At 45.9% G+C, this 10970-nt stretch overlaps 1 protein-coding gene across 1 annotated transcript; it reads right to left on the bottom strand.

Moving 5' to 3' along the window:
* Positions 1–4233: 4233 nt before the first annotated feature.
* Positions 4234–10028, bottom strand: LOC115269053 (platelet glycoprotein V; the record flags this gene model as incomplete). The annotated part of the gene is given in 3 exon segments (XM_062843265.1): positions 4234–4923; positions 8977–9146; positions 9212–10028. Coding segments are annotated over 3 exon segments (1524 nt in total), but the record flags the coding sequence as incomplete, so codon positions are not given.
* Between the last annotated feature and the right edge of the window lie 942 nt (positions 10029–10970).

Raw genomic sequence — 10970 nt, 5'->3', positions numbered from 1 at the left:
CCTATAGGCTTCTGAAAAAAAAAATGTAAAATTGTTAAAAGGAATTAACGATTGCTCAAAGGAATTCAGCAATAAGGCCAGTTTCGTGTTCAAAAGGAATCGCTGAAGAAAGTTGACAGCCATTTGAATTGTCATTCCTTCGCAACTGCGTACTGCGAAGAAAAACGGTTTCTTGGGCGATTCATGCAAGAATTTCTGTAATATAATTGCTTTCCATCAAAAGTTTGAATATTTTTCAAAGAAGCCTGTGTGCCAAAAATGGCTGAATCTGAACATGTTGTTTATATTAAGTTGATATGAAACATCTTCAAAATTTTAACACAAGTATCAGGCATACTGTATCAATTCTAGTGGAAATGATGTTTTGACGTTCAAACTAAAAATGAGAAGAAATGTGAAAGTACTTTACAGTTGCAAAAATGTACATGTACAGTTTTTACAGAAACCAATGTTTCATTGGCATTGCAAAAAAATGTCATCAGGAATTAAAATTCTTAAGAGATTATTTCTGAATTTTATCCAAAAGAATCTCTTGAAGTTCACCCAGGAGTTTAACTGAAAATTCAAACATATGTTAGTTCTGAAATTTATCCTGGAACAGCTCCTGAACATTTTAAGTGTAGAATTAGCTATAAGTTAAAATACACATAAATATAAACAAAAAAAAAGCTCCTGAACCGATAGGGATTATTTTATTCAACACAAGTAAACAAACAAGTAAAACCGGGAAAAAATTGAAAATTTCGGGAAAAAACCGGGAGAAAACCGGGAAATCAAAATCTGAAATTCACTGGCCACCCTGATCTAGGCACCGCGAACTTGAAGAGTCATTGGAAACACGAAATTGTAGAAACTACATCGAAGATTGAAGACTGGCCGAGTAGATGCATATGCGAAGTTTGTTTGACCGGAAAGCAGACTATAGACAAGTTTTCGAGGAGTCAACGAACCTACGTTCAAGCAGATTGTTGGACACAGTCCATTTGGATGTGTGTGGACGTTCACCCCGGCTACTTGGAATGGAAAGCGGTATTACGTGACATTTATTGATGATACTCAGATGCGACAACGGGGGAGAATACACAAGCAAATCATTCCGTGATTTTTGTCGGACCGGAGGAGTTCAATTTGAGTTTACCGTGCCGTACAGTCCTCAAAAGAATGGAGTTGCAGAAAGGATAAATCGTATTGCTGTCGGAGAAGGCGAGGTCGATGCTTCAAGATGCTGGATTATCGAAGTCAATGTGGAGCGAAGCTGTACAGACTGCTGCATACACGTTAAACCGAAGTCCGACGTCGGTTGTTCAAAAAAAGAAGGCTCCATATGAAATCGAGTACGGCCGCAAACCAAACGTGGACAAGATGCGAGTTTTTGCATCTGAAGCGTATACGTGGGTACCTAACGAAAAGCGAGACAAGTTGTATTCCAAGACTTTGAAGAATTTGATGAATGGATACACAACGAATGGATATCGCCTGTGGGACAACATAACAAGGAAGATCTTCACATCCCGGGATGTAGTGTTGGATGAGCGGAAAGCTGTTGAAGATACAGTGTATACAACAGATGATGATGCCGTACGGAACGGACGGAGAGGATTCGGTGTACGTGGCGGAGATTGAGGAAGCGATAGAGATTCCTGTTCCAGAAGCTCCACAATTCGACGAACAACACGTGAATGAAGAAGCTCCCTTCGCACCAAGAACGTGGCAGCTGCGCTGCAGAAGTGTCCACAAGGCATAGCGGTTGGAATCCCCGGTAAGTTGCTTGATTTCATTACTAGTTTTGGAACAAACTCTGGCGATCAAAGTTTCGCAGGTATCACCGAGACGATTGATGATTCCGTAATGGCGTATGCACTAAATGTTGAAGCGGACGTGGACAGCCTACCATCAACCATAGCTGGACTGCGAGAACGTAGTGACAGGACGTACTGGAAAGATTCCATGGACAGCGAGCTCGAATCTTTATGGAAAAATGACAGCTGGGAGTTGGTGCTGAAGCCGCCCGGAAGGAACATTATCGACAACAAGTTGGTGTTCAAGATCAAGCACGATAAATACGGAAATGTGGATCGTTACAACAAGGCACGTCTCGTTTAGTTTTTGACAAAACATACCCACCTGTGGCGAAATTTACGACGGTTCGGGTATTGCTAGTAGTGTCGAATCAAGAGCAGTACAATGAACATCAGATGGACGTGAAAACTGCATTCCTCAACAGCCTCCCGAAAGAAGGCTCGTGGATCTTGGATTTCGACGATTAATCCTGGATAGCTGTTTATACTGGAAGTGAAAAGGAGAAATCGTGATGTACGTTTTACTGTGCGTTGACAACATCATTGTTGTTTCAAACACACTAGTTTATGTAGCGAAGATCAAAATGATGATGACCAAACGTTTCGAGATGACGAACATGGGCGAACTGAAGCATTATCTGGTATTGAAGGTGGAACGAAATTTCGAGAAGGATACACTGAAAATAATCGACACACCTCATCCATGTTCTTTTACACGTTAATGTATCGTTTAAAACAGCAAGCTATATTAACGTGTAGTTCTTTTGAATCAGATGTTGAATAGTTTAGGTTCTAAACCACTGTCTTTTACACATGATTTGATCGTGTTTGACAGTGTGTTTATGTATCGATAATGGAAATGGTTCGCCTAGAACCATCAAACTCTTCTCTGTGGTATGTCTTAGCATGCTTCAATTTTTTGGTGAACAGGAACCCGCAACTGGGTGCCTGGTACTGATATTCTAAGAAAATTGCCATTTATGATGCCAAGCTAACATGTTTTACACATGATTTCGAAAAGTATATCTATGACTGGTTTGACACGTTGAATTCAAATGTTTCCCAAGTGGTGAAAAGTCATGTTTGAAACATGTGGCTCGAACGTGTAGAACATTTTCAGTGTAGAATGAAGATCAACCAACCGAAGTACGTGGAAGACATGCTGAGACGTTTTGGTATGGATGATTGCAAGCCTGTGAGTATCCCCATGGATCCAAATTTGAAGCTGGAAACCAATAAGAACGACTCCTGAACAACACAACCGTATCGTGAGCTAGTTGGATGCCTAACCTACCTTGCGTTATCATTGAGACTGGAACTAAGCACAGCTGCAAGTTATTTTAGCAGATTTCAAGTCGACGGACAACCATTAGAACCATCTGAAAAGGGTACTACAGTATATGGAAGGAAAAATCAGTTTTGGTCTAGTCCATCAACGGCGAGAAGTCTATTAACGGTGAGTCCGTTAGTTGGTTATGCTGATGCTGACTGGGGAAAGGACAGAGAAGATTGCAAATCAATATCAGGAAGCATTTTCCAAGTATTTGGTTCGACAGTGTCGTGGAACACAAAAAAGTTATCCACAGTAGCTTTATCATCGACTGAAGCTGAGTACATTTTACTTAGTCAAGCCATGTGTGAAGCAATCTGGCTGCGTAATATACTGCAAGAACTCGGCTGTACGTTTGAAGATTCAGTACCACTATTTGAGGATAATTAATCCTAACTGTATTCGGTGCTGCAAGTGACCCATGGTGGAGGGAGGTCGGAGGTTTACTAAAGAGAATTTAACCGTGGCCCTCGCCATGAGTCAACAAATCCAGAATACACAAGGTATTCCACTAAACTTATGTAAGTTGGTATATGATGACAGCCAGTTTTTTCTTAGAGCGGCTATTTTATTTCATAACAACTGTAAATACTTTCCAATTTCAGACTTCATGAAAAGGGACATAGTAGCAGTCAATATGGTGGTCCCAGGCGACGTGGACGAAATCCCCCTTCAGAGATAACTGCGCTTGTAGCCTACAGACACTAGAACAACATCTCCTCCATCATAGGATGCAACACAAATGCACATCGCACCGTATGGGGAGTACTAATATTAACACCAGAGGTAAGTATCTGTTACGGATTTTTTCTTCTAAAAACACTGACATTTGTAATGTTGGTGACAAGCCCCCACCGTTAGAAAACTTCATTCGTCAGGAAGTTATGGAGTTGCCTTTCTCTAATAAAATAAAACACTGTCATGTTTCTGAAGAAATATCAATGTGAGACCATAAACACATCATCTTTGAATGTAAAGGTGTTCTAGCGATAGAAAAAAAACGTTTAAGTATCCTAAGAAAACTTAGGTATTGGGAATCCTACATCCCATATGGCCTTCTTTCAAGCTGCAAACTGATGCAAATAAACGCTAGGAGAAATGATATATATATACTTACACAAAATCTATATTTACCATCTACAAAGCTTAAGATTACATATTCTTAACAAGATAAGGCAGACTAGAATAAACAAAATTCGGTTTTCTCCCTATGGGGGTGCGCAACACAATGTACTCCCGCAAGGCCGCTCACACACATTAGGCTTGCAAAATCGTCGACGTCGTGCTGTTCCGCACCGTCGTGTATCGAACGGGCGAAGCAAACCGGAAGTCGTTTTCCTTCAGCTTGCGCTTGATGCAAACGATAATGACGCCGATGATGAGCCCGATCAGCAGGACCACCACCACCGACAGGAGCGACAGCACAATGGACCGCGGCCGCAAGAAGGCCGGTGCCTCGTAGATGGGAATTTTAGGAACTTTTTTCGGCGGAGTCGAACAGAGCGACTTTCCGGCCAGCTCGGTGAGGGGCAGTGCCGACAGGTCGTACGGAGTCTCGCAGCGAGCTTCGGATGAATGGTGCGGGCCTTGGAACTCGTCGTCGTCCTCGAGGATGTGCTTGATGGATTCGATGATCTCGTATAGTTCGCAATCGCAGTGCCACGGATTGCCTTCCAGCTTGACGGAGCGCAACTTGGGAAACGTTTCGATGAAGGCTATGTCCGAGGTTTCGTCCTGCACCGGGATGGGTTCGTCCAGGCGGAGATGCTCGATGGCACAGTGGGAGATGTCCAGCTGGAATGATAAGACGGATGGTGATTTGACTTTGGAGGCTTTCCATCTGTAATTTGAGACATCAACCTCAGTAGAAACTCCCCGATCTGCTGAACAACTGTTTTATTGAAGATTCCATCGTAGTGCAAAATTAGCCAATATCAATGCAGCGGAAGGAGTCACTAACTACCGGACAGAAACTATGGAAACGAATTGACAAAGTCATGAGAGGAGACTTAAATGCTCCGAATGGAAATGGAATTCAGACTGATGATTGGAAAGGTCAGCGCCCACCAGCTAACAAAAGGAATCGGATTACGATTCATTGATTCGTTGCCTCTATGAATAAGGCCATTCATAGTACAGTACCTTATTGTAGCACCCTTCCTTACCATTATATCTGGATATCGCCAAAGCAGATCGACATCAGAAGTTATCGTGGCGGTAACATCAACTCCAAAATGTAAGTCAGCAACGAGGACGATTGAGTAAGCTTGCTTATCAAGACATCTGGTAGAATAACTGTCGCAAATACGGATAAGGCCTCAGCAAGTGGACCGAATCAAACTGCGAGATGGTGGTAAGAAGCGACTGATAACGCTGCTAGATCAGGGCTAAAACAAAGACGAGGGCTATCGGCTTGCCTATAATTCCAGCGTCATGCCCAGCGTGTAATCTGAACCATCGAAGAAACCTGGGGATAACCATTTGATTGGTGAAAAGTCTCAATCTAAAAAGACACAAAGAATATCGAAAGTCACGGGAAGGCCACACAAGTACCGTCCCAGTAATTCTGTAGCCAATTCATCGGTGAACAACCGGCTACAACGGTGTAAAATTCAAAATTCTAAGACGGAAGGGTAAAGGTGGAAGTTGTTCATAAGCCGCCCGGCAGCTCGAAAGTGCCGAACTGGCATAGAAGGTGATTCCACTGAAACCGGGAGTCTTCCTGAAGTTCCAAGCAAACAGGCTGAAGTCTGCAGTCAACTCAGGAATACGAAAATGTCGGATAGAGAGGCAGTATACTATAGTTACAGCTAGGCGCAGTCAACCCGGAAAGCTGAAAATTCCATTCACGAAATAAAAGGCAAAAACTGTTCATACTTTACTGGGGTACTTCAAGGTCCCTGGTAAGCCATGTCAGTAGCAAAAGCTAGGAGCAATCAACCTGGGAATCTGAAAATCCCAGATAGAAAGACTAAACTCACTGTCACTCAAAATATGTCACGGAAGTTGTGAGTAAGACGACCGTCGAATACAAAAAGCAGTCCACAACTGGCCTTTCAAGTTTCGCGGCGAAAAGGACACGACGCCACTCAACGTGTTCCTAGATCGCGTAGAGAAGTTCGCAAGATCAGAAGGTATGAGCGATGCCACACTCTTGAGCTCCATTAAGCATCTACTACAGAAAGATGCCATCGACTGGTACTCGCGACTTACGTCACAAAACCTGTTGCGGACCCGGGACCAGTTCAAACAAGAGAATTCCTGCCCAGCAGTTACTCCCAAATTCTCCGACTGGAAACAAGCTACCGATTCCAAGGATGAGAGGAATCCTTCGTTAAATACTATCGTGATATCTCAGCGCTATTCCGCTTCGTCGATCCACCAATACCAGACGACGAGAAGTACTTCCTGGTGAAGAAGAACATGAAAGAGAACTACGCAGCCATCGTAACAGCAGCGAGGCCTCGTTTACTGGAAGAAATAGTGGAAGTTTACACCGGATACGACGAGACGAGAACGCTTCTGAACAAGCAACGCAGCATTCCGGTTCAGCACAGCATGCTTTTGGAACCGAACTTGGCCACGCCAGCACACCTCCACCGGTTCAGCACCACCAATAGTCACAGCCGTTCAACACAGTTCACGCCGTGGAGGTAGAAGAAGGCGCTTACGAGCACGAAGCAGTGGAGGAGGGAGCAGACGACAATTGGTAGCACACTATCGACGAACTGGTGGAACAAGTCAACGCGCTAAAGATGAACCTGGAGCGGAGATCTGCGAGGCCAAGCTTTGCCGCACGCGACGAAAAGCAGTCGAACGGAGGCCAACGTTCTGCGAGCAGCACGGCCGTATGAGAGAGAGGCGCAAACCCCGGGACGGCAGCAGCGGCCACAAGTCGCATCATACCAGACTCGACTATCATAACAACAGCAAGAACAGTCGCAAAGAGTTAAGGGCAGGCAAGCGCGACAGTGGAATTCAAGCTCGGAGCCGAGCGACGATAACCGCAGAATCTAACGCCTGCTGCAAGCACCAAGCCAGCAACGGGAAGATCGGCAAGTACAACAGGAAGAAGCACCGAATGCCCATCGGCCGGCAATTCTTTGCTGGAACCTCGACGAGGAGGGCCACAGATTCATGGACTATCCGAAACCGCAAGCCATCCTTTTCTGCTACCGTTCTCAAAGGAAAGGCTACTCGCTGCGCAGTTGCTTCACGTGCCGCGTGGACACGGTGAACTACCTAGCGGAGAACCAGCAGTAGAGGGCAGCAGCTCTCTGCAAAATCTCGGAGACCCCTCCGATGTCCCGGAATTCCAAAACCTCAATTCAATCATCACCAACCCCGGAAGTGACAATCGACCGCACGCCATCAAATCAGTGCTGGAACGGCACAAGACACAACATCTCAAACTTCGTCTACTTTCCGATAATATAGAAAACCCCAACGAAGTTCTTCCATTGCTGTTGGTACCTTCGATTTCGGACTGCATCATCCTAGGAATGAACTTCTGGGACAAGTTTGGTGTCAAAGCGGTGTGTTGCACATTCAAAGCGAAGCAGGAAGAACAGGTCAGCGTAAAACAGGAGATGCAGCAGCTCAGGCCAGAACAGCAGAGGCACCTAGTGCAGGCGATCCAGAAGTTTCCAAAACCGGTAGATGAAAGATTAGGACGCACGAAGCTGTACGAGCATCGAATCGATGCTCAACGGCAACCTCATGTCGCCGTACGTTCTACAGGAGGTCAACAGGGAGATCGACCGAATGATTGCGCTGGACGTTATTTGGGAGGCGCAGTTCTCGCCATGGAATAATCCGCTGGTCGCCGTTAAGAAGAAGACTGGGCAGTATCGCGTCTGCTTGGACGCGTCATCTCAATTACAGCGATCACCAACCACCTCCGAAGCAGCAAATACATCTCTTCGATCGATCTCAAGGATGCCTTCTGGCAGCTACCACTCCATCCGGGTTCGAAACTACTGACAGCCTTCACCGTTCCATCCAGAGGCCACTTCCAATCCAAGGTGGTGCCTTTCGGGCTGTGAACGGCTAGCCAAGCTCTAGCGCGACTTATGACTCACCTATTCGTCGACTTGGAACCGCTGGTATTCCATTACTTGGATGACATTATAATCTGCACCGAGACATTCGAAGAGCACATCGCTCTGCTCGAAGAAGTAGCCCGCCGGCTACGCCAAGCGAATCTCACGATTTTATTGGAGAAATCCAAGTTCTTCCGGAAAAGCATGAAGTATCACGGCTACGTAATCGACGAGCAAGGTTGGCGTGTAGACGAAGAGAAGATCCCAACGGCGCTGGAGGCAGTCTTGCAGTGTTCCTCACCGGCAAGTGATCTGCTCGTGTGGCAAACGGAGTACGCCGTACGGGACTGTTAACGAGAAGATCTATCTTAAGAAGTGTCTACAAAAACCTCTGCTTCCTCTATTAACGCAAAACGAGGACCCTACGATCCTGGGCGGATCTATCTCAAATGTAGCCCTTGGAGTGGTAAGAAGTCAATGGGATCGTACCCAAGGTTATGAGGACGACCCCAAATGTCCCAAATGGAAGATAACGTGCCGCTGGAGCCAGCCTTCTGATAGTATCCAAGTTATGCCGTTCTCGTGAAGCGTGTAGATTTTTTCCCGCGAACCGAAATTTACAGAGATACGGACGAGAGCCTCTTGACAGACGTTCATGAAGTGATTGAAAGGTGAAAACAGATTTTCGATGACCACCTGAAAGACAAACAGCAGGCATGGTAACCCAAGGCAGCGGAGGAAACGACTACGTCAGTGCAGCAGAATGCAGCTGGTAAGGAAGATATCACAACAATCACCAACTCACCTGTCTCAGCCGTATTAATCCTTTCAAGTCGCTCATGTCAAACTCCACCAGCTTGGGGTTGTTACTGCAGGACAACACTTCCAACGACTTCAGTCCACTGAAGGTTCCCGTATCGACATCATCCAGCAGTGGCATTCCACTGATGTTCAGCTGAGTCAAGTGATCCAAGTCTAAAAAACAAAACAAAAATCGTTAGTTGTCGACATCCCTAGAAGCACTTATAGAACTCGCTCACCGAAGAAGCTTTCCTCGTCCAGTCGCTGAATCGGATTCTCACCGACGTACAGTGCCATCAGTGTCGGCTTCAGCAATCTAATGGAACTGGGCACCACCGTGAACTGATTGCCCTGTACCAGCAGCTCCCGCAAGCCTTCGATCTTCTGGAACATCTCCCCGGGAAGATCATCGAGCTGCGCATACGACAAATCCAAATGTTCCAGTCGACTGATCGATCCCAGCGCCGTCACCGTACCGTCCGTTAGCTTCTTCAGCGGATTGTGCGCCAAGGACAGCCGCCTCAGATGAATCATGTGTTCGAACAAGGCCGCATCCAGGAAATCTACCGCATTGTAGCTCAAATCCAGCTCGTCCAATGCTATAGATTCGTACTCCTGTTCGGCGTACTTCCCGCGGAACACATCCGGCCGCAAGGCATCTCCCGTCAAGAGGTTCCAGCTCAGATCCAACCGGATGATGTTGGGCGTGTCCAGAAAGGCGCCACTGGCCATCTCGGTAAGGTTACAGTGCCGACAGCTGAATACCAAGTCCGCCTCGGTGGCCGGCAACTGCTGCAGCGATTTTATGTCATTTCCGGACAGGGAAAAGACGATTTCCTGATTGGCTTGCTCGTTGTCGAAGACATCCGGCCAAGAGGCCAACATATGCCGAAGGTTCTTCGTCGAGCAGTCCAGTATGGAGTAGCTGAGGTACTGGGCGTTGGATTCGTTGCGGACGGTGCAAGTACAAGTGTCGCATATGCCTTCCACTGGCTCGAATTCGGTGTCCTTCAGGGTGTGGCCATTGGCTATCAACGCCAACAGCAGCAGCCATATCTGAGGATAGACATAGAAGAAAATGCGATTCGTAAGTTTTACCAGGAAACGCGTGTGAATCACTTCCGAAAGGGATTACCTTACGCGTACGGTTAATCATGCTTGCGCTAAACGAAAACTAACTCAGCAGTACAAAACTCGCATTGTACGAGAAAGAGAGACTTTGTCACAAAACTACGAAGGATGCAACTTTTCGCGACGAAATGTGACCGATCAAATGGCAGCCAACAGATACTGGAGAAGGGATACACCTAGCAGTTTTTGTTATCGCAAATTGTTATCAGTTAAAACCCCAGGCGATGGCGTCGCCAATACATACGGGTACCCGATGCAACACCGGGCGAAACCTTAGTTCCGATAGCGTGCTGTTATCAAAAAAGTTACGCTCACCGTTTCAGTGATAACGAAAATTGTGAGTCGGAGAGATGCCAAAGCCCATAAGGGAGATCAGTTTGGGATTTTTTTTTTTGAAGAAGTCATGTATCGGTTTGAGCATCTCAGCCAAGAGTAGTAAAGTAATGCAGAGTGGAGATAACCTCAGTATTTAGAACATAATGCAAACAGGCCATAAACATGTCAGGGAAAGTTTCTTTGTTGTAATTAATTAAGATAAATTAACAATATCTCATATCGCAGATCAAATACGGAATTTTAAAACAGAACGAGCTATCTTCTAGTGTGTTAGGTTGTGACACCGAATAAATGAACCATAAGACAGGCGTCTATAAATATCAGACCATTCTGGTGCTGGACAAGGCATTCCGGGGGTGTAGGGAAGGTATTCGGAGGGATTCTCTTCAACAAACTGTTGAAATACACCGAGAGTACAGGTAGACGGTCTGTCGAGCAACCAGTTTGGCTTCCGGAAAGACAAGTCGATCAAAGACGCTATCTTAAAGGTTAACGAAACGGTCGAGATGGCTCTTCAGCGCAAGAGGCGGG

This window comes from Aedes albopictus, unplaced genomic scaffold (genome assembly GCF_035046485.1).
Source record: "Aedes albopictus strain Foshan unplaced genomic scaffold, AalbF5 HiC_scaffold_126, whole genome shotgun sequence".
NCBI lineage: Eukaryota > Metazoa > Arthropoda > Insecta > Diptera > Culicidae > Aedes > Aedes albopictus.
This window is presented reverse-complemented; position numbering and strand designations above follow the sequence as displayed.